The sequence below is a fragment of the Saccharomyces paradoxus genome, chromosome III, assembly GCF_002079055.1.
Source record: "Saccharomyces paradoxus chromosome III, complete sequence".
NCBI classification, from domain to species: domain Eukaryota; kingdom Fungi; phylum Ascomycota; class Saccharomycetes; order Saccharomycetales; family Saccharomycetaceae; genus Saccharomyces; species Saccharomyces paradoxus.
The window spans coordinates 156,847-183,306 of record NC_047489.1 but is presented as its reverse complement, the minus strand read 5'-3'; the positions used below and the strand labels follow the sequence as shown (position 1 = coordinate 183,306).

The window sequence follows — 26,460 nt, the reverse complement described above, 5'->3', positions numbered from 1 at the left end:
ATATCGAATACTTATCAAAGCTTCCAAATACTACCATATTACGACTCTCAGTGAACTTGATGCGCTTCTGAAATTTTTCATTTGCAATAAAGCAAGATTCTTATTCAATTTTTTGTGCCATGTGAACGTTCAATATCGCCCTTTCTAGTTTTTCTTTTCATTTTTCAAAGTATCGAGCATTTTCTTCATTTCTTCCAAACTGGTCCTTTGTCTTTCAGGATTGATAATACTATCGTGTCTTTCTGTACCTTCTACCAAGTTCAATAACTCGCATATGTTTTCTCTTTGAGATAATAACTGAAATGCAGTTAAATTTTTCAGCGTTACATTGTTGTAAGCTCTTTCAGGATTCATTGGGCCAATTGTATTGTTCTGCGACATAGGATATACTGATACTCTGCTTTCAATAACAGATTCCTTTTCCTTGATCATAGAATTCACTGTTTTAGCTTTTTTTGTACATTTTACGTGATGGAATTTTTTTTCGTTTTCAAGGATATTTCCCGAACTGCATGAATTTCTGACCATTTTAAGTGCGATGGTATCATTAATAGAGTGAAGAAGGCTTCCAATAAACTTAACAGGGGTACTGAAGCGCCATGGACATCTTGAAACTGTCTGATTTTATCGGAAATACTTTGATAGTCTCCCTTGCAGAAGATCGTATTTTAATTGGAAGCTTAGTTGCGGTAGATGCCCAAATGAATATACTATTAGATCATGTTGAGGAACGTATGGGCTCCAGCAGTCGAATGATGGGTTTAGTCAGCGTCCCCAGACGGTCAGTACAATCCATAATGATTAATAAGCCTGTACTACAGGCGCTTACTACGAATAAGGTTGAATTGATGGCTAATATTGTTTAGCGCATATGGTTCTAATAGTTTCCATAGTAACAATTGCTTGGCTAAAAAGGTCTGGCTTCGAAAGCTATATAAGTGAATAAAGAACCGAACCGAACTTAAATACTTTTCTGTATTATCAACCATTTAGCACAAATAACAACAATATTAACAATATCTGCAAGGAACAACAGTAATGAGTTGCACCACTGATAAGCTAATACAAAAGTATGACGCCCTTGTTAGGAAAACTACCGAACATAAATTCGCTAAGGAACTATGTGCAGGCACCTTAAAGGATCGTAGTTTGTACATCTATTTAACACAAGATCTGCAATTTTTTGAAACTAGCCTAAGGTTAATATGTAAGACGACTTCGTTAGCTCCAACTACTCATGCCTTAATTACCTTAGCCAAAAAAATTGGATTTTTTTCTAACGATGAAAACTCATACTTTCATGACTGCTTAGAATTATTGGCGCCATCGCTCACCAAGGAAGAGAGGGCCAAGTATGACAATAAAGCGATTCCTGGAGTTGATGCTTATATCAATTTCTTAGATGAACTGAGAAAAGACAACTCAATTACATGGTCATCCTTAGTAACTAGCTTATGGGTTGCTGAGGAACTCTATTGGAGATGGGCTCGTGATACTCCCAGAGCCCCAGGTTTGCACTGGAAGTACCAAAAATGGATTGATTTACATGATGGTGAGCACTTTCAAACTTGGTGCGAATTTTTGAAGGCTGAAGTTGACAAATTTCCCGTTGAAGAGGTTGAGAGGATATTTGCAAAGGTCTCACAATTCGAGTTTGAGTTTTTTGAATCTTGTTACAACGCTTAATCTTAAGTGGTACGTAAATACTTCTATATATATATATATATATATGTACAAAAAATACAGCAAAGAACAGGCTTTGATATAATCATTGTGTTAAACTTTTGTAAATGTCCTTTATATTATATTGAAGACCAAACTGTGAAAGGTAAAATCTAAGTCTATCCAAGAATGTAATTTCATTCCAAGTTTTAGCAATAGGATCGTACCTTGGTATCCCTATTTGTTCGATGATGGCGCCTGCCGCGATGTTTCCACATATACTAGCAATAGCTAAGCTTCTTGTTAGCGCATAAGCAATTGAAAAGCCACCAAGGAACGAATTTCCTCCACCAGTGGGGTCTAGAACTTTAGACTGAGTCTTGAAATGGTACGCCGGGAAATGGTTATAGGCTCGCCCATTCTCAAGCTTCTCACTTATTGATATGCTTCCGAGGGCGCCGCATCTTAGAATACACATATTATTTTCATCCATGAAGCCGTCGAAACGGTGCGCCAATTCGAGGCATTCTTCCAAACGAGTCGGCTCTTTGCTATTCAAACCGAATAAGCGACTTGATTCTTCAGCATTTGGAGAGAGTATCACGGTAACATCCTTTCTCTGCATCACACGTTTAATATCATTTTGATGGTCAAAGTCGCAAAGATCTGGGAAGGGCTCCCAAATTATGACTGGTTTTGTGCTTTTTGCACTTTTCACCCGTAGCAAATCGTTAATCATGTCCAAGCATCTAGACCCGGAACATAGCAGATGGAAAGCGTGCATTCCATCTATCACTTCCCGCCCGAATGTATTAATCCAATCATCAACGTTAATCTGCTTCTTCGGCGTCAAAAACTTGAACTTTCTCAAATCATCGTCCTCGTAATAATTAAGCCCCTTCGTGGTTAATCTACTAAAGTCATCTCGAAACCGCACATCTGTACCCCAAGACTCTATCTCTCTCACAACCTCCTTTGGAAAGTCAGAGCCTCTGTCCACTATCCACTTCAAACCCTTGGAGGTGGCATTGCCGGAAGATATTATACATGCTCCCAAAATGGCAAAAGTCCCACCGCCTCCTGGGACATTTTTATAATGAATATTGTGTTTACTGCGCTCAATGTCGTCTATAATAAACATGCCGTTAGTTATGACTAACCTTTTCGTGTCTGTAAAATCCTCTTTATTCATCATTATTATTTGTTTTATTTCTTCAAAATAGGAGACTTCTTGGAGGAAATGTGAAAAGCGTTTTCAAGTATAGCTAAACAAGCAATTATAGATAGGACCAAAGTTGTTTGGTCGTGCCCGTCTAATATGCAATTACTTTGCCTTGTTGATTGTCTGCATATGAAGACTTTTATTGGCCAGCTGAAGGTTTCGGGGAATTTTAAATATAAAAAGTAAATTCCTTGGAGCAATCTTAACACTCTCGCACATTTAGATGCACAAGGCAAGATCTCAAACATATCAATTTGGAATCACACCATTAAGCTCCTGAGAAGGTTTATCATAGTGAACAGCCCAAGTGTACATTTATTTGTAATAATTCCTCAAAAGAACTTTCTGAGTATCTACTAGCAGAAATTTAAACCCACGAAAATTGTGGTGTGTATCATCAGGTTATGTTTTTCAGCACTGGTATAGTTAATTACTACATGTTAGTCTCCAAGACGCTTTTCCAATGTTAGAATCGTTATCGTTACGTCGTTCCTCTTCCATCTCAGTAATAGTTTTAGATGAAAGCGGGATCAAGAGTGATATTTTGGCATGCTTTTGACGGGTTTGTGCTTTTCAACTAAAATTTCCTTACGATTGATGGAGTAGTATAGCTTCGCTCTTCTTTTTATTTTCTGGTCAATACCTTTTGTTTCAGGATGATTATCCGTTAAAATTGAACACATTAATACTATGAGTTCTTTATTACGTTTCTTTGATCGTAATTTTTTTCCTAATATTTCGGAAGACGACCAAACATTCTGTTTTACTTGAAGCTTTACAAGCAAATAAGTGGTATTAAACTAAAACGGCGACGGTTTTGAGTACTGCCTAATAGAAAATAATCCAGGTAACTTTGGTAAATATATGTATGTATCATAAGTCTGGAAGGTGAAAAATATTCGGACACCATTTTTTTGATTACTAACCAGAGTACTAGTAAAAAAATCTAAAAAAGATATCATATCCAATTTTGTTGATAATTAGTATTTGGCATTAATTAAGAACAGAGGGTTGATCTTCTTATGCCATCTAGGAGAGGTATATAAAACACACGCCGATTGGTTCATCTTAAGGATAACCAATATAATAATAGGTCAAGTAGTTACAATATGTTTAATCTGACGACTCATACTCATATATATAACTACCACCCCAATGTTCGATTGATAGGTCTTTAACTCGACTGTAGCACTGTCTGAATCGCACATAAAATATTTCATATTCTACAATTGGGTATAATTATACGTGACCGCATACGAGATGTATATTAGTATACGACGTAAACATTCAGATTGTTGCTACGGAAACTCGAGTTAACTTTAGTGACCACCCCTCCCAACAAATTTAAAGGTGCGAAGTTTACGAGCGACGATAATAATCTGTATCTAAAGTAGGCTGAACATATTTTTTCAGTTCGTACTAATAGTAACTTAGGCGGCTGCTGGTCGGTAGGGTAAAGTCATCCATATATCTAATATCCATTTCACAGAAATTGCAGTGTTAAGCGCCGTGGCGCAGTGGAAGCGCGCAGGGCTCATAACCCTGATGTCCTCGGATCGAAACCGAGCGGCGCTACTTATTTTTTTTTTTTACCTTTCTGACCGGTTTCATCCATTATGGAACTGACATTGTTGATTACTATTAATTTTTCCGACTACATATTCAACACGCCCCTAAGAATTCGAGTATTTGTCGTTCACCCGAATTTGGGTGAGCTCTACATGTAGATGGTTCTGAGAAAAGAAGATATGCGGTAAAAGAGGTTATTCTGCGCCAAAAAAAACTTTTATTGCTAAAGTAATTTATATAAAGAAGATACGTAATAACAATGGCATTCAGTGCGAGGTCTTTTAGTAGCACTGAAATTTAAACGGTCTTAGAGTAAAATTGGGACCATAGGCTCGACATTCCCAGCTAACTTTTATATATTTTGAAGCATTATCGTTTCAATATCGGGTAGCTGACGCGATGAAATATGCAGAACTTCAGCGCATTGCAATAAATTTGAGTGAAATGTTCACTTGTAATTTCGATAATTCGAATTATTAGACCTACTTTTTCTTCAGTTTGGCTATGAACGTCGTACTTGTGCTTGCTGGGCATGTAACAAAGATTATATGTTATTTTTAAAGTGCAAAAATAAATAGCCCTGTAGGGGGCTCGAACCCCTAACCTTATGATTAAGAGTCATACGCGCTACCGATTGCGCCAACAAGGCTCTTATTGTTGTTCCTTTCTCTACTTAAACTGTGGTAAGTTAGTATTATTGTTGTATCAATCTGAACATAAAACTAAGAATTAGGTGAACTGTTGATAATTAGAGGTTAATAATAGTATTAATGAAGAAATAAGTATGGATCTTCTTATACTGTATAAGAGAGGGATATAAAACTGTTGGAATGAAATTCTAATATCATCTATTTAATAGTATATTATAATATGCGGTGCAAGAGGATGACATAAAGATTGAGAAACAGTCATCCAATCTAATGGAAGCTGAAATGCAAGGATTGATAATGTAATAGGATAATGAATGACAACATATAAAAAGAAAGAAGATAAAATAATAACACTATGTAGAACTATCGATTCCCTTTTGTGGATTCCTATATCCTCGAGGAGAACTTCTAGTATATTCTGTATACCTAATATTATAGCCTTTAGTAACAATGGAATCCCAACAATTATCTAATTACCCACATAATTCTCAAAAACACACGCCGATTGGTCATATTAATTATGACCAATATAATAGTGATTGCGGTAGTTAGTATACATTGATGTGACGACTCATATTCCCCATGTATGTACCTACCATATCATGTTCAACTAATAGATCTTTAACTCAGCTTCAGTATTATCTGAGCTTCTCGTTTAACATTCCTTTTGCAATAGGTGCAATCACACTTAAACGTATACGAGGTGTACATCAATATACGATGTAAGCATTTAGATTGTGAGATTTGGGTGAATATTTAGATAATTGTTGGGATTCCATTGTTACTAAAGGCTTATAGTATTAGGTATACAGAATATACTAGAAGTTCTCCTCGAGGATATATGAATCCACAAAAGGGAATCGATAGTTCTACATAGTGTTATTATTTTATCTTCTTTCCTTTTATACGTTTCATTCATCATCTATTACATTATCAATCCTTGCATTTCAGCTTCCTTTAATTTTGATGACTGTTTCTCAATCTTTATGCCCTCCTCTTGCACCGCATGTAATAATATAATACTAAATAGATGATATTAGAATTTCATTCCAATACATTCCAATATATACGATGTAAGCATTTAAATTGCTGCCATGGCAATTCATGTTGTTTATTAATTATCACTCGTTCCAACAATAACGGATAAGCCCTTTTTCATTACTGTTCAAAGCCTTCCCCTTCTCTCATCGCCAAGAATTTATTATTTACCCCTTGACCCTGATTTTCGGGACGCGGCTTTCCTGTGTCAGCGGTAAGGGTTCAATCGTTATATCATGTATAGGTATGCCGGGCCTCGAGTGTGACACAAACATACGCCACTGATATGATAATGCAGGTGTAATAACTATGTTATGTAGTTTATCTGTATCACGGTGAACTAGAGTATATCCCTAAATAAGGATTATCAGGCTCGATACACAAAACTTCGAAATGCACTGCTTCGATTTTTTGGATGCTTATTCAAACTTCTATTATATGATGGTATGTGATTAAACTAGACTTATTGCTGTTTCATTGCTGTCGCTTTGCTAAGAGTTTTTAGGTGAAAACCCTGGTATTTAGTTTTGCTAGTATGCGCTATAATAATTATGATAACTCTGGAAGTTCGTTCTTGACTAGAGTAGTGAAAAAGTCAGATGTAGAGAAAACTTTATTACTAAATAAAGAAATTGATGGCTGGAAGCCAAATGATAAGAAGAAAGCCTATACGGAACGTGGAAAGGTTTACGTAAGCTGCTCATTTATTGAAGTATCCCTTTCTCAAATAAGGACTATTGATGTTGAAAAAAAAATTGAGAATGCGGAACAACTAAGAGATCTTACAAGAAATATTGTTAAAAATAAAACCAGCTCTCTACATGACATGGTTCCGTCAAAAAATTGTACAACTAATTCCTGCAATCCGGAAAGGTATCCTCCTAGCGAGGAAGTAAATAATCTCAAAAACTATTATAGTTGTGGACAAGGAATTAGTCGGCCTACCAGTATCACGAAGAGATACAGTAAAAAGACTACGAGCCGCCCTAAAAGAGAAAAGAGACAAACAATCCTTCCAAATGGTGAGATAAAGGAATGTTCTAATTGTAAAGACACTTGGACTATCCAATGGCGAAGTGGTCCCGATCATAACAGAGAACTTTGTAGTCCATGTGGACTCGCCTATGGCAAAAGACTGAAGAAGGAGAATGAGAAAAAAAAGGCAAGGAGTGAATAAAAAAATAGAACAAAACAATCCTTGGTATAATTAATTCTTTTAACGCACATATTTTACGTTTCCAGTGAGACATTTCACCTTTTCTTTTCTAATGCGGGCACTTTGGTTGTAGTTTATTTCTTCCTCCTTTTTTTTATAATGCCGAAATTGCAGAAGATACTAATATTCATAATATTTTTACATGAAATGGGGAGTTTGTTTTCAGACAATAGCTTCTGGATAAAAGTACTATGTAATTATATAAAGAAACATTAAAATCAATCTTTATTTTCCTATAGTTGGTTTCTATTGGAACTGTATGCTCAACAAGTTTAACTGGTCTTGTAAAGACAAGTTGTGTCCAATTTCTCAGATACGCAATTGAGAATTTATAGTTCAGGTGCACTTTTTAATGTTGGACTTTCCAATCAAAATGTGCCCATGAGGATATATAGAAATGGCAGTTTTTATTTATGAGTCCTTGAATGTGCGTTTGACGCCTTTTCATTATGTAAAGTTAGTTCGGGTAAGAGGTAGTAACCAAAAAAATCGCAACAATAGGTCCTCATTCGCTTTTTGACTTGGTAACTTATAATCTCTCCACACTGATCGCACCCTTTTAAAGTCCAATTTCTCGAGAAATAAGTAACCAAGAATACAGAGGTAGTAACTGCCAGTTATGCTGATCGTCAATGGAAAGATCATCCCTATAGCTCATACCATTTGCGCATTCTCCGCCTTCTTTGCTGCCTTGGTCACTGGTTATTCACTACATTTTCATAAAATTGTAACCAATGCTCATTATACCTATCCCGATGAGTGGTTTCCCAGTGTGTCAGCCACTATCGGTGACCGTTATCCGGAACGTTCTATTTTCCAAATCTTAATAGCTTTAACTGCTTTTCCAAGATTTTTACTGTTACTAGGTCACTACTACCTGAACCAATCTAAGATATGCTTCCTTGTCGGTGTACTCCGGACAGTCTCTTGCGGCGGTTGGGTATATATTACAAGTACAGATGACCATGATATTCATGATATATTTATGATCACATACATCGTTCTAACGTTACCATGGGATATAATGATTACCCGCTATTCGAGTCCTTTAACTTCGAAGAACAAAGGGTTGACTGCTGCAATATTTTTTGGAACACTATTCCCAATGATTTACTGGTACATTCAGCACTCCGTTCAACAGAGAGCTGGGGCATATTCTATCTATGCTTATTTTGAATGGTCCTTGATCCTTTTAGATATTGCGTTTGATGCATTTGCTTATGCTGATTTCAAAAAGATAGATATTGTAATCGCTTTTGATGAGAAACCTGGTAATACAAGTTTCTTCCAGATTAGGGACTGTAATGCCGCAAGTTATGGCGAAAAGAAAAGTGCTCAATTGCAAAAAACACGTGCCGAAAAGAAAGTTGAAAAGGAAAAGATTGTTGTTACGAATGCGACTGGTTCATATTTCAGGTTTGACTCTTTCTTTTACTTATCAACAAATCTTTTCAATGGTTTTCTTTTTTGGTCGAATGTTACGTCTCTATTATGTAGCATTTGGCATTTCCCACTATGGTATATGGGAATCTCTGGATATGAAGCTGCAATATTGGGTTATTTGGGGCCAATTTTCTTATGTCTGCCGTTCGTCTCTGAGGTCTTCACCCAATATGGTGTACTTTTGGGAGGCATTATTGCCATTGGTGCCTACATTGTCCAAACTCCAGAATTGAGGTTGATTTCTGTAGCTGTAGGAACTTCTATTACCGTTGCTACATTTGTGCAAAATTTGAGATACATTACAAATGTGGAGACTAGCGTTTCTTTTGCTCTCACTTGGTTGCTAGGCCTTGTTACGTCTGTGGTCTTGAAAATGGGGTTCTATACCAACAACCCAACTTGGGTTATCTTAAATGAACGTAACGGTGGCTATAATAAGACAGGTCTCGTTTTCACTGTTTTATTCGGTATGTTGTCGCCTTACGTTAATTCAATCAATTTCGAAGGAAAGAAAAATGCTCAAGCAAAATCCGCTCCGTTGACTGCAAAACTCTTTTTGGCTGTTGGTTTTGGCTCGTTATTATTCGGTATTCATCAGCTATTGACGGATTCTTCTACCACTATTTATTGGGCATGGGAAGGTTACAATGAATCACATGGTCCGTTGTCATGGCCATGGGGTGCCTTAACGTGTACGGTCATGTTATTTGCTTCTTTGAGCTCTGTGAAATTTACGGGCAAGCCATTAGTTCCATGTTTGTTACTACTCATATCCACTGCTGTACTGTCTACTAGGAGTATTACACAATGGCCCAAATATATTTTTGGCGGTTTGCTGTACGCTATTGCTATGCTCTGGTTAGTTCCTTCGTACTTTTCTGCATTAGGCCAAGTTCAAAGCATATGGGTTTATGTCCTATCATTCTCCGTTTATATTATCTTTGTCTTAGCCCATGTTTGGGTCGTTGCATACGCATTCGTTCCAATGGGTTGGGTACTGAGGGAGAAGATCGAGACGGTTCTTACCTTTTCCTCCACATTTATCATTCTCGGTGCCTTGAACTGCAGAAATCTTAACGTTCAATTGGTGGCAATGGGCAAAAAATTCTTCATTTACGTTTCTTTTTTTGTCGTAGCTCTACTAGCGTTAACAGCTAGGTTCGTATACGACAGTAGACCTACCGGGATTCCACAGCCTTATCATCCGGATTCCCAGTTAATCACGGCTGGTATTTGGACTATTCATTTCGGTCTCGATAATGATATGTGGGCATCTGAAGACAGAATGATCAATCTAATTGAAGATATGGAACTGGATGTTATAGGTCTACTAGAAACAGATACACAAAGAATTACCATGGGAAACAGGGATTTAACTAGTAAACTAGCTCATGATTTGAATATGTACGCAGATTTCGGACCAGGTCCAAATAAACATACGTGGGGCTGTGTTCTTCTTTCTAAATTCCCTATTGTAAATTCTACCCATCATTTATTGCCTTCTCCAGTGGGAGAACTTGCGCCAGCCATTCATGCTACGCTCCAAACGTACAATGACACTCTTATCGATGTCTTTGTCTTCCATAGTGGGCAAGAAGAGGATGAAGAGGATAGAAGATTGCAAAGCAACTACATGGCTAAGCTCATGGGCAATTCAACCCGTCCAGCTATCTTATTAAGTTATTTAGTTGTTGATCCAGGCGAAGGCAACTACAATACGTACGTTAGTGAAACTTCCGGAATGCACGACATTGACCCTACTGACGATGATAGGTGGTGTGAGTATATTTTGTATAAGGGCTTGAGAAGGACAGGATATGCAAGAGTTGCAAGAGGAACAATAACTGATACTGAGCTACAAGTTGGTAAGTTCCAAGTTTTGAATGAGCAAGGGTTAGTAGAACACTCGGATTCTATGTATGAATATGGCCATATGAGTGAGCCAGAAAAGGAAGACATGAAATTCCCCGATAAGTTTTTAGGTGAAGGTGAGAGGGGTCACTTCTACCATGTTTTCGATGAGCCACGTTATTACCTATAAAAGCTGTAAGGCTGTTTTATAAACCGGTTTAATCACGCTGTTTGAACTGGGAATCTTGGTGTGGTTACATGAGTTATCCATTCACCTGATTTTTGACTTACGGATTTTTGAAAATTTACGTAATATCTTTATATATGTTGTTTAGACAACTTTATTATAATTCTTCAAAAGATTATACTTTTTAGAATGATTTATCCCACCATTTTTTGAAAATAATTCACAATAAAATATACACTACCCTTGAACAATGATCTTGTACCCTATGTCAAACATTAACAGAAAAGTTCTTTAGTTCTATCTGCTCCGAGTCATCATTCGTCCAAATTTTTAGTAATTTTAGGCTTCTTTGAACAAGCTCTTTATTAGGCATTTGTATCTCTTTTTGTTCCTCTTTTTGTTCCTCTTTTTGTTCCTCTTTTACAGCATCAACAGCTTTCTTACCTTCTTCTGTCTTTTCACAGTCAACTGGTTCACTAGGTTTTTCCTCTTCAATCAACGCTTTTATTTTTGTCTCTTGATCTTCCACGTAGTCATTCCATTGTTTCAGTTTCTCTTGACATTTTGATATTAGTTCATCTTTTGATCTACCTTGTAAGTCCTTGAAATATAAAAGCAAAAGATCATTATATACTGATGGAATTTCATCCAGATTAAAAAAATGTTTAATAAGCCAGTTTTGCTTTTGCTTGGAAAACTTCCAAACTTCAACAACACCAGACTCTGCCGACTCATCATTAGTCAGGGAGTCGCCATAATTTTCTTTCACACTTTCCAATTCTAGGATGGGGGTTGGAAACTTACTTTCTGATTTTGTCCTGAAAAATTCTATTAGGTAACGTAGTTGATCTTTAAGAATTTTATTCTTCTTTGAGTTCTTTTCTTCTTTTGACAACTTCTCCTTCTTCTTCGTCCCAGGTTTCGACACACGCTTCCCTTTCTTGATGGAAGATTTGTTCTCACCATTGATGATTCGCTTTTTTTCTTTCTTTGTTAAGTTACCGGTGGATAAATGTGTAGTGATATTTAATGGATCATCATCTAATACATTGGATTGGCTTTGCTCTTTGAATTTGTTTTCACTTTTTAGAGTCTGCTTATTCAAGGCAATTCTTTTCCAGGCAGGAATGTGATTTTCCGACATTTAATCGTGTAGCGAATGTTTCTTTTAGTGTAATTCGTGGATAAGTGAAGTAGATATTATAGCACTTGTATGTTTGAAATTCAGCTCATCTCTTTTGATTCCTTTTTCTCGGCTGAAAATTTTCCAATAATCTGCAGTAAAAAAGGCGATGCCAGTAAAAATGTTATATGTGAAGAGAGCGTTAGACATGTCTTTTATTGCCGGTAAATCTTCGGTGATATATATCACGAAAGACCTACCATATTCTTTATCCAAACTGATAATAGTTCAATCGAAAGATATTTTATCATTCGATGATAATAATCTCGTTTTTTTAGCCTGCTTTTTTCCATGAGGTCGGTTAGTATTTTTGTATTCCGTAACCAAAGCGTTGCATGTTGTTGTAGTGAGGGTATTACGAGCTAAAAAGTATGTTTTTCAATTAATTTGTTAAAGGGGAAATGCTTTCACTAGTGCTGAAAGCAGGTTTCAGACTGCAATTGTTTTAAAGGGAAATGAATATTGTGGCGTTAAACTACGACTGAGCAATAGTCACCAACATTGGCCGCACACACCCTTTATGAATAGTCATGCCACTTTGTTTCACATTTCATTAACAAAACGCTGATCAGTATGCAAGGTATGCAGTTCAGGTATCCTTCCAGCCGCGTTGATTTGTCAATGCTACTTTGATTGGCAGCAAGAAAGTTATCTCAATCTGGAAAAATACGGTGTCTATTTGTTGAAATGAAATTCTAATATCATCTATATAGTAGTATATTATCACAGGCGGTGTAAGAAGATGACATAAATATTGAGAAACAGTGATGAAATTAGTGGAAGCTGAGACGCAAGGATTGATAATGTAATAGCATAATGAATGACAACGTATAAAAGGAAAGAACATAAAGTATTATTATCATGTAGAACTATCGATTCCTTTTTGTGGACTCCTATATCTCGAGGAGAACTTCTAGTATATTCTGTATACCTAATATTATACGCTTTAACGAAAATGAAATTCCAACAATTATCTAATTATTCACCCAGTTCTCATAATTAAATTCTGATCTTATATGGATTAGACAAGACGAGTAACATTCTCTAAATCAAGTTGGCAATAAGTCTTGACAACTGAGAATTGGGAGAATAATTAGATAATTGTTGGGATTCCATTGTTACTAAAGGCTATAATATTAGGTATATAGAATATACTAGAAGTTCTCCTCCAGGATCTAGGAATCCACAAAAGGGAATCGATAGTTCTACATAGTGTTATTATTTTATCTTCTTTCCTTTTATACGTTTCATTCATTATCTATTACATTATCAATCCTTGCATTTCAGCTTCCATTAGATTGGATGACTGTTTCTCAATCTTTATGCCATCCTCTTGCACCGCATGTTATAATATAATACTAAATAGATGATATTAGAATTTCATTCCAACAACAACAAGTTACTTCCCTGAGACCGTACGTTTAGGATTGCCAAGACGCATCAATATTTATTATATATGTATTCAATATACAACTGTTGTACTACGGGCTCGAGTAATACCGGATGTCTTGACAATCCTAAAGTCGTTTAGGAGAGTAACTTGTTGTCAGACTTATTATCAACTTGATTCACAGAGTGTTACTTATCCTATATAATCTATATAAGATCTGAATCTAACTAAAGGGTGGAAGCGCGGAATCTCGGATCTAAACTAATTGTTCAGGTATTTATACGTTTGGTTGGTTTGGTTCATCTTAGGCAAGTAGGTTGCCTAGTATACTCAATCTTGTCTGTTTTTGAGAATTATGTGGGTAATTAGATAATTGTTGGGATTCCATTGTTACTAAAGGCTATAATATTAGGTATATAGAATATACTAGAAGTTCTCCTCGAGGATATAGGAATCCACAAAAGGGAATCGATAGTTCTACATAGTGTTATTATTTTATCTTCTTTCTTTTTATATGTTGTCATTCATTATCCTATTACATTATCAATCCTTGCATTTCAGCTTCCATTAGATTGGATGACTGTTTCTCAATCTTTATGTCATCCTCTTGCACCGCATATTATAATATACTATTAAATAGATGATATTAGAATTTCATTCCAACAGTTTTGGAACTATTGTTTCGTACGTGTTTCATACAAAATTTTATGTCTAGGTTGGTAAATCTAGTAATGCTGACGTATCTCATTTTGAGATACAACAACAACATAATTACAAGCGCAAGTGGTTTAGTGGTAAAATCCAACGTTGCCATCGTTGGGCCCCCGGTTCGATTCCGGGCTTGCGCAGTTTTTTGATATTTTCATGAATACTGAGTTGCCTTTCTACTCTTTTTTTTTCATGAAAAATTTGGCGAAAGGAAAAGTACATAAGAAGAGAAAATTTATTATGTAAAACTTTCTATTCTCTTTCTTGTTATTTTTTTAGGGAATGAGAAAACAAGCTTAATGCCCTCTTTGCACAATGGTGTCACTCTAAAATTATTTATATAGTTTAATTGGACGTGATATCAAGCATTATTTTCGTTTGGAGGAGCAGAGATTGAAAGCTTAGCTTTTACACCGGTTTGAGTCGGTTCCTTCGTTTTCTTAGTCGGAATTGATATAGAAGTGTGTGAACAATTGATCAGTGAAACGTTTCACTCTATGTAACGTATTGAACTTGTTTATCTGTTTAGTTTTTTCTTATCATTATGTAGTTGGGTGTTGGTTCTTTTCGTTTTCCTTGTAGGCGACCTTTCTTCATACAAAGCAATGTTTGCAGTCGGGCCAATGTATATGACAATTTGCACTGATAAGGAGTGAACCAGTAAAGAACATGAGAAACATTATTATTTCAGATTTTGATGAAACAATCACAAGGGCTGATACAATCGGCACCATTGCTAAATTACCGTATCTACTAAACCCGCGGTTGAAACCTGAGTGGTGTCATTTTACCAAGACGTATATGGATGGATACCATAAATACAAATACAATGAAAGGAGACCACTACCATTGTTACCTTCAGATGTATCTTCAATAATTTCAGGGTCAAACTTCAATGAGTTGTTTGCAGACGAATTGAAATATCAAAATCATAACAGGGTTGTTGAGTTAAATAGTGTAAATGAAATCACGAAACAGCAGATTTTTAAGTCAATTACCTTAGAACAAATGAGAATGTTCGCTAGAGATCAAAATCACGATAGCTGTTTATTAAGAGACGGTTTCAAACGGTTCTGCTCTTCAGTTGTCAAAAGCTTTGAAGATGATTTTTACGTTTTATCAATAAATTGGTCAAGAGAATTTATCTATGAAGTCATTGGTAACAGAAGACTCAATAATAGTCATATTTTTTGCAACGGTCTGAAAAAATTCGCAGATAAATATCCTCCGACTTACAATGGTGAGTTTGACTGTCGATTATTGACAGGCTTCGATAAGGTCAAGATACTGGATGAAATATTAGCTAAGATTGACACGGATGGTAATAAGGAGGACAGCACTTGCAGCTATTGGTATATAGGGGACAGTGAGACCGACTTGTTGTCCATACTACATCCATCTACTAATGGCGTACTGCTATTAAACCCGCAGGAAAATCCTTCCAAGTTCGTAAAAATAACTGAAAAAATTATTGGTGTTTCAAGGGATAAAATCTCGAATTTTGGAACCGCCAGCGGTCCATCTTGGTTAAAGTTTTGTAGAAAGGAAGGTGGTAAGTCTGCTTACCTTGTGAAATCCTGGGACTCATTAGGAGATTTAATCGTGCAGGCAACAAAAAGTTAAGGCAAATGAAATTCTGTATATTCAAATTTATATATTCAGGACTTGGCAATGCTTGTAATAGTAGAATATTGCTATTTTCCGCTGGTTTTTTTAAGTAAGGATAGGATGGTATTTCACTTGCTGAAATCTTCCATTCTCACAATCGGTCTCGGCCTAAAATTATTTTGAGACGTTCAATACATAGGGTTGATAATTTCAAGGGTCTACAAGGAACGTACATGTCCTAGTGATAATAAGTGAAGAATAGTGATGCCAACAGTTCGACAAACCACTCATGTCTCTAAAGGGTAAAACTTTCACCTTTTTACCTAATCCTAACACATCTTATAACAGGTTTTTTGAAAATATATTGAAAAAAAAAGGCGCTACAATTGCATCGGGTTTTGGAAATTGTCTTCAATCTGATGCTAAAGAAGTGGTCATTTTGATTGATGACTCCTTTGTTGATCCTGAGATGCATTTGATCCAGAAAGATATTTTCCAAAGGGAAGCAGGCTTAAATGGTATCGATGACTTTCTTAATAAGATTGAAGAATCAAACATTCAATGTCTGAAGACTAGCTGTGTCACAAAATGGGTCCAGAATGACAAATTTACGGTTGAAAAAGGTGATTTAATTAGATTTCGGCCATCTATTATTGCTATATCTGATGACACTGATGACGAGCAAAGTTCTACTGATAAAGAGAGTGAGGTTTCAACCGACGTGGAAAATGAAGGGAATGATAGCGGCAAAAATACATATATCTTACAGGCTTCAAAATTTATTAAACATCCCTCACAAGAAGGAGAAGGAACAACATCGCTTGTGACTAACAAGAGAAAGTATAAGAATAACGAATTGATTATCGCAGCATTGAAAAGATTAACTAAAAAGTATGAGATTAAAGGTGAGAAGTTTCGTGCAAGAAGTTATAGACTTGCCAAACAGTCGCTGGAAAACTGCGATTTTAACATTAGTTCCGGTGAAGAAGCACATATTAAATTAAGGAATATCGGGCCTAGCATTGCTAGAAAAATACAAGTTATATTAGATACAGGAGTGTTACCAGGTTTGAATGATTCAATGGGGTTGGAAGATAAGCTAAAATACTTCAATAATTGTTACGGTATTGGGCCAGAAATTGCTAAACGCTGGAATCTTCTAAATTTCGAAAGTTTCTGTGTTGCAGCTAAAAAAGATCCGGAAGAGTTTGTTTCAGATTGGACAATTTTATTTGGTTGGTCATATTACGACGATTGGTTATGTAAGATGTCTCGAAATGAATGTTTCGCACATCTAGAGAAGGTTCAAAATGCACTACGCCAAATTGATCCTGAATGCCAAGTTGAATTACAAGGAAGTTATAATAGGGGATATTCTAAATGTGGTGACATTGATCTTTTATTTTTCAAGCCGTTTTGTAATGACACGACCGAATTGGCAAAAATCATGGAAACTCTTTGTATTAAGTTATATAAGGATGGTTATATCCATTGTTTTTTACAGCTAACACCAAAGTTGGAGAACATATTCGTAAAAAAAATAGTGGAGAGATTTCGTGCAGCCAAGATTGTTAGATATCGAGAAAGAAAGAGGTGGTATTCATCTGAGATAATCAAGAAATTTTTCATGGGAGTTAAACTGCCTCTAAAAAAATTAGAAGAACTGAAAGAAATGGAGAATGATGAAGGTACATTGCTAATTGAAGAGGAAGAAGAAGAAACGAAATTAAAACCAATTGACCAATATATGTCTTTGAGCTCTAAGGATGGGAATTATTGCAGAAGACTGGACTTTTTTTGTTGCAAGTGGGATGAGCTTGGAGCAGGAAGGATACACTATACTGGATCTAAAGAGTACAATAGATGGATAAGAATATTGGCAGCACAAAAAGGCCTTAAGCTTACACAACACGGCTTATTTCGAAACAATACCCTTCTTGAAAGCTTTAACGAACATAGGATTTTCGAATTATTAAACTTAAAATACGTTGAACCCAAACACAGGAATAAGATCGAATGGGAGAAAAAAGCAACTGGTTAATTGTGCCAAAAAGGAGCAACTTTTTTAATAAAAATCTTAATAATCATTAAAAGATAAATAATAGTCTATATATACGTAAATAATCAAAAATTATTCAGAAAAATAAAGTAAACTATTATTTTTAGCGTAAAGAATGGGGAAAGAGAAAAGAAAAAAATTAATCTATCGATTTTAATTCAATTCAATTTATTTCTTTTCGGATAAGAAAGCAACACCTGGCAATTCCTTACCTTCCAATAATTCCAAAGAAGCACCACCACCAGTAGAAACATGGGAGATCTTGTCAGTGACACCGTACTTCTTAGCGACAGTGGCAGTGTCACCACCACCAATGATGACGGTGTTACCAGCAGTAGAGCTCTTGACAACTTCGTCTAACAAAGCCTTGGTACCAGCAGCGAACTTTTCGAATTCGAAAACACCTGGTGGACCGTTCCAGACAATGGTCTTAGCCTTTGCAACAGTAGCAGCAAACAACTTTCTAGATTCTGGACCATTGTCCAACCCTTGCCAGCCAGCTGGAATACCTTCCTTGTCAGTGACAATCTTGGTGTTGGCATCAGCAGAGAATGCATCAGCAATGATGAAGTCGACTGGTAAGACGACTTCGACACCCTTGGCCTTGGCCTTTTCCATTAACTTTGGAACAATTTCAGCACCGGCCTTGTCGAAGATGGAGTTACCGATTTCGGTGTTTTCCAAAACCTTCTTGAAGGTGAAAGCCATACCACCACCAATGATGATAGAGTCGACCTTGTCCAACAAGTTGTCAATCAATTGAATCTTGTCAGCAACCTTGGCACCACCTAAGATGGCCAAGAATGGTCTGGTTGGGTTTTCCAAAGCCTTACCGAAGTACTTCAATTCCTTTTCCAACAAGAAACCGGCAGCACGTTGTGGCAAGTCGAAACCGACCATAGAAGAGTGAGCTCTGTGGGCGGTACCGAAGGCATCGTTGATGTAAACATCAGCCAAAGAGCTCAATTCGTGTCTGAACTTTTGGACGTCTTCCTTGGAAGCCTTGACCTTTTGACCGTCAACCTTTCTGGAACCTTCTTCTTCGATGTGGTAACGCAAGTTTTCCAACAAAATAACGGAACCTGGGGCAGAGGCCTTAACAGCGGCATCAACTTCTGGACCGACACAGTCGTTCAAGAAGGTGACATCCTTACCCAACAATGATTGCAATTCCTTAGCAACTGGAGCCAAAGAGTATTTTTCATTTCTTTCACCGTTTGGTCTACCCAAGTGAGAAGCCAAGACAACGTATCTTGGGTGGTGTTCCAAAACGTACTTGATGGTTGGCAAAGCAGCAACAATTCTTTGGTTAGAAGTGATCTTCTTACCGTCCAATGGGACGTTGAAGTCAACTCTGATGAAGACACGCTTGTCCTTCAAGTCCAAATCTTGGACAGACAACTTTGAGGATAAAGACATTGTTTTATATTTGTTGTAAAAAGTAGATAATTACTTCCTTGATGTTCTGAAAAAAAAAGAATAAGAAAGCATCCAAGAACTTGAAAAATTATGAATGGGAAAAGATTAAATGTGCATTTCTAGTATCGATCAATTTACTCAAGTTTATATATATGTAAATGTAAGTTTCACGAGGTTCTACTAAACTAAACCACCCCCTTGGTTAGAAGAAAAGAGTGTGTGAGAACAGACTGTTGTTGTCACACGATTCGGACAATTCTGTTTGAAAGAGAGAGAGAGTAACAGTGCGATCGAACGAACTTGGCTCTGGAGAGCACAGTGGGCATCATAGCATGTGGTACTAAACCCTTTCCCGCCATTCCAGAACCTTCGATTACTTCTTACAAAATCTGCGAGCCGCCGCTAGGATCTTGTTGTGTGACGAAATTGGAAGCTGCTATCAACAGGAAGACAGGAAGTCGAGCGTGTTTGGGTGTTTTTTAATTTCGTCTTTTTCGTCATAATAAAGTCACCAATGACGGTAATATCTTTTTTGAAAAAAGGCCACGTGCTATATGAGGGTAATCCCATTTAAGAAGGAGAGAAACATTTTTTTTTTTTGGCCCTGATAATAGTATGAGGGTGAAGCCAAAATAAAGGATTCGCGCCCTAATCGATATCATCAAAAGCGATTATGCGATAGTTCCTCACTCTTTCCTTACTTACAAGTAGTTCTTGCGAATGCTTGGTATGCATATGTTTTTATATCTATGCATCTTGAGTTGAAGTCAGGAATCAAAAATAAAAATTAGAGCTAATAAAATAGAAAAGAAAAAGAAATTACTCGCTTTACAAAAAATTGCACGCTAAAAATACTCGATTGAAAGCAATTACAGTATGAAAAGTTATCGACGTTACCTCTACTATAATATATTATCATTTCTATTATTATGCAGTTCCGTGGTACTTGCAAAACAAGATGAGGCCCCATTCTTTGGAGGTACTTCTTCGAAAAAGTCGCGCCTATCTGCACAAGATAAGGGCAATGATACGTGCCTGCCATGTTTCAATTGTATGCTACCTATTTTTGAATGCAAACAGTTTTCTGAATGCAATTCGTATACTGGTAGATGTGAGTGTATAGAAGGTTTTGCAGGTGACGATTGTTCTCTTCCTCTGTGTGGCGGTCTATCGCCGGATGAAAGCGGTAATAAGGACCGTCCCATAAGAGCACAAAACAACACCTGTCATTGCGATGCCGGATGGGGCGGAATTAATTGTGACGTTTGTCAAGAAGATTTTGTTTGTGATGCGTTCATGCCCGATTCTAGTATTAAGGGGACATGTTATAAGAATGGTATGATTGTAAATAAAGTTTTTTCAGGCTGTAATGTGACCAATGAAAAAATTTTACAGATTTTAAATGGCAAAATACCACAAATTACGTTTGCTTGTGATAAACCTAACCAAGAATGTAATTTTCAGTTTTGGATAGATCAGTTAGAAAGCTTCTATTGTGGATTGGGCGATTGTGCTTTTGAATACGATTTGGAACAGAATACCTCCCATTATAAGTGTAATGATGTTCAATGCAAGTGTGTTCCCGACACCATGTTGTGTGGCGCTAAGGGGTCTATTGATATCTCAGATTTCTTGACAGAGACTATAAAAGGGCCAGGGGATTTCAGTTGTGACTTGGAAACAAGACAATGTAAATTCAGTGAACCTTCTATGAATGATTTAATCTTAACCATTTTCGGTGACCCCTATATTACTTTGAAGTGTGAATCTGGTGAATGTGTTCATTATAGCGAGATTCCGGGTTACAAATCTCCTTCAAAAGATCCAACAGCATCATGGCAGGGAAAATTGGTGTTGGCATTGACTGCTGTGATGGTCTTGGCGCTTTTTACATTCGCTACGTTTTACATTTCTAAATCTCCGTTATTTAGAAACGGAATGGGTTCCTCAAAGTCTCCCATTCGTTTGCCGGATGAAGATGCGGTAAATAATTTCTTACAAAATGAAGATGACACACTGGCGACGTTAAGTTTTGAAAATATCACTTATAGTGTCCCCTCAATAAACTCTGATGGCGTTGAAGAAACAGTGTTAAATGAAATTAGTGGTATTGTAAAGCCTGGCCAAATATTAGCTATCATGGGTGGATCTGGTGCAGGTAAAACCACTTTATTAGACATCCTAGCAATGAAAAGGAAAACTGGCCATGTTTCTGGTACCATAAAAGTTAACGGTATTAGTATGGACCGTAAATCCTTCTCGAAAATAATCGGGTTCGTCGACCAAGATGACTTTTTGTTGCCTACTTTGACTGTTTTTGAAACTGTCTTAAACAGTGCGCTGTTAAGGTTGCCAAAAGTGTTATCATTTGAGGCCAAGAAGGCACGAGTTTATAAAGTGTTGGAAGAACTAAGAATTATTGACATCAAAGATCGTATTATTGGTAATGAATTTGATCGCGGTATTAGTGGAGGTGAAAAACGTCGAGTTTCTATTGCATGCGAATTAGTGACATCTCCATTGGTCTTATTTTTGGATGAACCCACATCCGGCTTGGATGCTAGTAACGCTAATAATGTTATTGAATGTTTAGTGAGGTTATCCAGCGACTATAATAGAACTTTAGTGCTATCTATTCATCAGCCGAGGTCAAATATATTTTATTTATTCGATAAACTGGTCCTATTAAGTAAAGGTGAGATGGTCTATTCCGGAAATGCCAAGAAAGTGTCAGAATTTTTGAGAAATGAGGGTTATATTTGTCCGGACAACTATAATATTGCGGATTATTTGATTGATATTACTTTTGAAGCTGGACCTCAGGGGAAAAGGAGAAGAATCAGAAACATTTCCGATCTAGAAGCTGGTGCGGATGCTAATGATATTGATAATACCATACACCAGACAACATTCACTAGCAGTGATGGTACTACGCAGAGAGAGTGGGCCCATCTCGCAGCTCATAGAGATGAGATTAGATCTTTGCTTAGAGATGAAGAAGATGTGGAAGGAACAGATGGAAGACGAGGCACTACTGAGATTGACTTGAATACCAAGCTATTACACGATAAGTACAAAGATAGTGTTTATTATGCGGAGCTTACACAGGAGATCGAGGAAGTTTTAAGCGAAGGTGACGAAGACAGTAACGTTTTGAGTGGAGATTTGCCCACAGGTCAAGAATCTGCTGGTTTTCTGCAACAGTTATCGATATTGAATTCAAGAAGTTTCAAAAACATGTACAGGAACCCTAAACTATTATTGGGTAATTACTTATTAACGATCCTATTGAGTTTATTCTTGGGAACGTTATACTACAATGTCTCCAATGATATCAGCGGGTTTCAGAACAGAATGGGACTGTTTTTCTTCATATTGACGTACTTCGGTTTTGTTACATTCACAGGCCTCAGTTCATTTGCCCTGGAAAGAATCATTTTCATAAAAGAGAGATCCAATAACTATTATTCGCCATTTGCATACTACATCAGTAAGATAATGAGTGAAGTGGTTCCGTTACGTGTAGTACCACCTATACTCTTGTCGTTAATTGTTTATCCAATGACTGGCTTAAACATGAAAGACAATGCCTTTTTCAAATGTATCGGGATCCTTATATTGTTTAACCTTGGAATATCGTTGGAAATCCTCACCATCGGCATAATTTTTGAAGACTTGAACAACTCTATTATATTAAGTGTGTTGGTGCTTCTGGGTTCGCTACTATTCAGCGGACTGTTTATCAACACTAAGAATATTACAAACGTGGCCTTCAAGTATCTGAAAAATTTCTCTGTGTTCTACTACGCCTACGAATCTTTATTGATCAATGAAGTTAAAACGTTGATGTTAAAAGAGAGAAAGTACGGTTTAAATATTGAGGTTCCCGGCGCTACTATCTTAAGCACATTCGGATTTGTTGTCCAGAATCTTGTTTTTGACATCAAGATCTTGGCTCTGTTTAATGTGGCGTTTCTAATAATGGGGTATCTAGCCCTTAAGTGGATAGTTGTGGAACAAAAGTAGATAGGTGTTGTGTAGTTTCGTCTTTTTTACGTAAGAAAATAATAATCTTTAGCCCCCCAACTTTTCTAACTTATTTCCGAGAGGGTCCACTACCCGTTGATCCGGAGCTCCGTGGAACAGACGAGCGGCTGAGCGGTTCTCCGAGCTACGGTTTTTACGTGTAGCCCCATGCGGGTCTCCTAAACAAGAGCCCTTTAAGGCGTGACTACAAAAAGGGGCGGCGTGGAAGGTCATCTGCAGGGAAATACAAAAAGATATCTTACCAGATTTGCGGTTGGGCGGCTATTTCGGTATTGTTGGGGTAACAAACGTTGGGGAAGACTGCAGCTACTTACAGCTTTTTCTTTGTTATCGCGCGTTGGGCGGCTAAGGCGTCTTTTTCTCTGTACTCCACTCTGTCAGAGGCAGCAAGCTGTATATAAAGCACCTTCGTTGGATCGTATTTCCCGAGATCTTGCCACGGATTCATTTTGTACATCTTCCAGGAGCGATAGCATTACAACAGGAAACTACAAACATCTGTTTACAAGAAAAAAGACAAATAGTCAACGGCCACACGGATATAACTAAACAACCACAAAACAAACTCACATACAACAAATAACATGTCTGACAAGGAACAAACGAGCGGAAACACCGATTTGGAAAATGCCCCAGCCGGATATTATAGCTCTCATGACAATGACGTTAATGGCGTTGCAGAAGATGAACGTCCATCTCATGACTCGTTGGGCAAGATTTATACTGGAGGTGATAACAACGAATACATCTATATCGGACGTCAAAAGTTCTTGAAAAGTGACTTATATCAAGCCTTTGGTGGTACCTTAAATCCAGGTTTGGCTCCTGCCCCAGTGCATAAATTTGCCAATCCTGCGCCCTTAGGTCTTTCAGCCTTCGCATTGACAACATTTGTGCTATCTATGTTCAACGCAAGAGCGCAAGGTATTACTGTTCCCAATGTTGTCGTTGGTTGCGCCATGTTCTATGGTGGATTGGTGCAACTAATTGCTGGTATTTGGGAAATAGCTTTGGAGAACACTTTTGGTGGTACAGCATTATGTTCTTACGGTGGATTTTGGTTGAGTTTCGCTGCTATTTACATTCCTTGGTTTGGTATTTTAGAAGCTTACGAAGATAACGAATCTGATTTGAATAACGCCTTAGGATTTTATTTATTAGGGTGGGCCATCTTCACGTTCGGTTTAACCGTCTGTACTATGAAATCCACAGTTATGTTCTTTTTGTTGTTCTTCTTACTGGCATTAACTTTCTTACTGCTTTCTATCGGCCACTTTGCAAATAGACTTGGCGTTACAAGAGCAGGTGGTGTCCTGGGAGTTGTTGTTGCCTTCATTGCTTGGTACAACGCATATGCAGGTGTTGCTACAAAGCAGAATTCATATGTATTGGCTCGCCCATTCCCATTGCCATCTACCGAAAGGGTTATCTTTTAAGGAAACGACCTACTAATAACGAAAACTATTGAAATAAAAAAAAAGACTAGTTTTTTTTTTCGATCTTCTAATTATGATAATTATTTTATGACCTTATATAATTACATCAAGTAATCGTACTTTTCTATGTTTAAATAGAATGACTTTTACAGTCGTACACTTTTAATAATATTCTGTTTCTTTGCAACTACGCGTTTTTTCAAACATAAAATACCAGAACAAGACATAAACAAAGTAGGAAAATGACTATAAAAACACAGATGATGTATGCAAGAGAACAGTTAACGCAAAAATACAAAAATTTAGCACACAAATCTACTTCATTCTTTGATAACTACTTTACTTGTTCAGCCAACACTTTATTTATTCCCTCAGAAAAGAAAATAGGATATGAGTTTCTGATAAAACCTTAGGTTACCTTGGGAGATGGTGTGACTAATACTATGTAATCGAAAGGCAAAAAAAGATCCATATTTTGCCATACATAATATGATTCCGCTATATTTTTTTTGTTGTAACAAACATGAAACGTTTCTTTAACACCTATGTATAATTTTTTTGTTGGCTGAGCTGGACGCTGCAGGGGCTGGACAATCCAAATGCGCGGATTTTGAACGATTATGAGGATCCGAGTTAGAAGAAAGGGAAAACAAATTAAATAGCAAGCAGAAATGAAAGAAGAAAAGGGAACGTTGTGATATAGAAAACCGTACAAGCTCAACTATAAGAAACCAGAAGAAAGCTAATACAAGATGAGTTGGGAAGGTTTTAAGAAGGCCATTAACAGAGCTGGCCACAGTGTGATCATTAAGAATGTCGACAAAACCATTGATAAAGAGTATGACATGGAAGAACGTCGCTATAAAGTTCTTCAAAGAGCAGGTGAAGCATTGCAAAAAGAAGCCAAGGGTTTCTTGGACTCCTTAAGAGCTGTGACAGCATCACAAACCACTATTGCCGAAGTCATCTCTAACCTTTACGACGATTCGAAATATGTTGCTGGTGGTGGCTACAACGTTGGTAACTATTATCTGCAATGTGTTCAAGATTTTGATAGTGAAACTGTCAAACAATTGGACGGGCCTCTAAGAGAAACTGTACTGGATCCAATAACAAAATTTTCGACATATTTCAAAGAAATTGAGGAGGCCATAAAAAAGAGAGACCATAAGAAACAAGATTTCGATGCTGCAAAGGCAAAAGTTCGTAGATTAGTGGATAAACCCGCTAAAGATGCCTCTAAGCTGCCAAGGGCTGAAAAAGAATTGAGTTTAGCTAAAGATATTTTCGAAAATCTTAATAACCAATTAAAAACTGAACTACCACAGTTAGTTTCATTGAGAGTACCTTACTTCGACCCAAGTTTTGAAGCTTTAATCAAGATTCAGCTAAGATTCTGTACTGATGGTTATACTCGCTTAGCACAGATTCAACAATATTTGGACCAACAATCAAGAGACGACTACGCTAATGGGTTATTAGACACTAAAATCGAAGAGCTATTAGGGCAAATGACAAGTCTAGATATTTGTGCGCTCGGGATAAAATAAATTCAGGCTATTGCCTTTAATTTGTTCCGGTCATTTTTGTTTCCTTCCCTCAAAATTAATAGACTTGGGTAACCCTATAATCTACTATTTTACTTTATCTGACCAATCAACCTTTTCTAAGGAAACAAATAAACAGTGATAATAAGCGGGAGCATGTGTTGTTGTCAATAAAAATACAATAAACGAAAAAATATCTAGCAATAAATTTCAAAATTATTATCT

The 26,460-nt window shown here is 36.9% G+C and overlaps 13 protein-coding genes and 3 non-coding genes across 16 annotated transcripts; 11 read left to right on the top strand and 5 right to left on the bottom strand.

Annotated features, from left to right (window-relative positions):
- Positions 1–144: 144 nt before the first annotated feature.
- HTL1 (Htl1p) lies at positions 145–528 on the bottom strand (the record flags this gene model as incomplete). Its single annotated transcript, XM_033909073.1, has 1 exon — positions 145–528. The coding sequence occupies one exon, from the start codon at positions 526–528 to the stop codon at positions 145–147; it is 384 nt and encodes a 127-aa protein (XP_033764964.1).
- A 71-nt stretch (positions 529–599) lies between these two features.
- On the top strand, positions 600–866 carry MAK31 (Mak31p; the record flags this gene model as incomplete). The annotated part of the gene is made up of 1 exon (XM_033909072.1): positions 600–866. One exon carries the CDS (start codon positions 600–602, stop codon positions 864–866), a length of 267 nt encoding a protein of 88 aa, XP_033764963.1.
- Positions 867–1,038: 172 nt separating this feature from the next.
- PET18 (Pet18p) lies at positions 1,039–1,686 on the top strand (the record flags this gene model as incomplete). The annotated part of the gene is made up of 1 exon (XM_033909071.1): positions 1,039–1,686. One exon carries the CDS (start codon positions 1,039–1,041, stop codon positions 1,684–1,686), a length of 648 nt encoding a protein of 215 aa, XP_033764962.1.
- An 82-nt stretch (positions 1,687–1,768) lies between these two features.
- MAK32 (Mak32p) lies at positions 1,769–2,857 on the bottom strand (the record flags this gene model as incomplete). The annotated part of the gene is made up of 1 exon (XM_033909070.1): positions 1,769–2,857. One exon carries the CDS (start codon positions 2,855–2,857, stop codon positions 1,769–1,771), a length of 1,089 nt encoding a protein of 362 aa, XP_033764961.1.
- A 1,530-nt stretch (positions 2,858–4,387) lies between these two features.
- Positions 4,388–4,459, top strand: SPAR_Ctrna7M. The gene has a single exon. It is a non-coding gene; the product is annotated as a tRNA-Met (tRNA).
- Positions 4,460–5,029: 570 nt separating this feature from the next.
- On the bottom strand, positions 5,030–5,102 carry SPAR_Ctrna6K. The gene has a single exon. It is a non-coding gene; the product is annotated as a tRNA-Lys (tRNA).
- Positions 5,103–6,676: 1,574 nt separating this feature from the next.
- Positions 6,677–7,318, top strand: SRD1 (Srd1p; the record flags this gene model as incomplete). The annotated part of the gene is made up of 1 exon (XM_033909069.1): positions 6,677–7,318. The coding sequence occupies one exon, from the start codon at positions 6,677–6,679 to the stop codon at positions 7,316–7,318; it is 642 nt and encodes a 213-aa protein (XP_033764960.1).
- Positions 7,319–7,976: 658 nt separating this feature from the next.
- On the top strand, positions 7,977–10,841 carry CWH43 (Cwh43p; the record flags this gene model as incomplete). The annotated part of the gene is made up of 1 exon (XM_033909068.1): positions 7,977–10,841. The coding sequence occupies one exon, from the start codon at positions 7,977–7,979 to the stop codon at positions 10,839–10,841; it is 2,865 nt and encodes a 954-aa protein (XP_033764959.1).
- Positions 10,842–11,106: 265 nt separating this feature from the next.
- On the bottom strand, positions 11,107–11,982 carry RBP95 (RNA-binding ribosome assembly factor RBP95; the record flags this gene model as incomplete). The annotated part of the gene is made up of 1 exon (XM_033909067.1): positions 11,107–11,982. One exon carries the CDS (start codon positions 11,980–11,982, stop codon positions 11,107–11,109), a length of 876 nt encoding a protein of 291 aa, XP_033764958.1.
- Positions 11,983–14,188: 2,206 nt separating this feature from the next.
- SPAR_Ctrna5G lies at positions 14,189–14,259 on the top strand. The gene has a single exon. It is a non-coding gene; the product is annotated as a tRNA-Gly (tRNA).
- A 529-nt stretch (positions 14,260–14,788) lies between these two features.
- On the top strand, positions 14,789–15,742 carry CTO1 (Cto1p; the record flags this gene model as incomplete). The annotated part of the gene is made up of 1 exon (XM_033909066.1): positions 14,789–15,742. The coding sequence occupies one exon, from the start codon at positions 14,789–14,791 to the stop codon at positions 15,740–15,742; it is 954 nt and encodes a 317-aa protein (XP_033764957.1).
- A 274-nt stretch (positions 15,743–16,016) lies between these two features.
- On the top strand, positions 16,017–17,768 carry POL4 (DNA-directed DNA polymerase IV; the record flags this gene model as incomplete). Its single annotated transcript, XM_033909065.1, has 1 exon — positions 16,017–17,768. The coding sequence occupies one exon, from the start codon at positions 16,017–16,019 to the stop codon at positions 17,766–17,768; it is 1,752 nt and encodes a 583-aa protein (XP_033764956.1).
- A 186-nt stretch (positions 17,769–17,954) lies between these two features.
- On the bottom strand, positions 17,955–19,205 carry PGK1 (phosphoglycerate kinase; the record flags this gene model as incomplete). Its single annotated transcript, XM_033909064.1, has 1 exon — positions 17,955–19,205. The coding sequence occupies one exon, from the start codon at positions 19,203–19,205 to the stop codon at positions 17,955–17,957; it is 1,251 nt and encodes a 416-aa protein (XP_033764955.1).
- Positions 19,206–20,081: 876 nt separating this feature from the next.
- ADP1 (putative ATP-dependent permease ADP1) lies at positions 20,082–23,231 on the top strand (the record flags this gene model as incomplete). The annotated part of the gene is made up of 1 exon (XM_033909063.1): positions 20,082–23,231. The coding sequence occupies one exon, from the start codon at positions 20,082–20,084 to the stop codon at positions 23,229–23,231; it is 3,150 nt and encodes a 1,049-aa protein (XP_033764954.1).
- Positions 23,232–23,836: 605 nt separating this feature from the next.
- ADY2 (Ady2p) lies at positions 23,837–24,688 on the top strand (the record flags this gene model as incomplete). Its single annotated transcript, XM_033909062.1, has 1 exon — positions 23,837–24,688. One exon carries the CDS (start codon positions 23,837–23,839, stop codon positions 24,686–24,688), a length of 852 nt encoding a protein of 283 aa, XP_033764953.1.
- Positions 24,689–25,440: 752 nt separating this feature from the next.
- RVS161 (amphiphysin-like protein RVS161) lies at positions 25,441–26,238 on the top strand (the record flags this gene model as incomplete). Its single annotated transcript, XM_033909061.1, has 1 exon — positions 25,441–26,238. The coding sequence occupies one exon, from the start codon at positions 25,441–25,443 to the stop codon at positions 26,236–26,238; it is 798 nt and encodes a 265-aa protein (XP_033764952.1).
- Between the last annotated feature and the right edge of the window lie 222 nt (positions 26,239–26,460).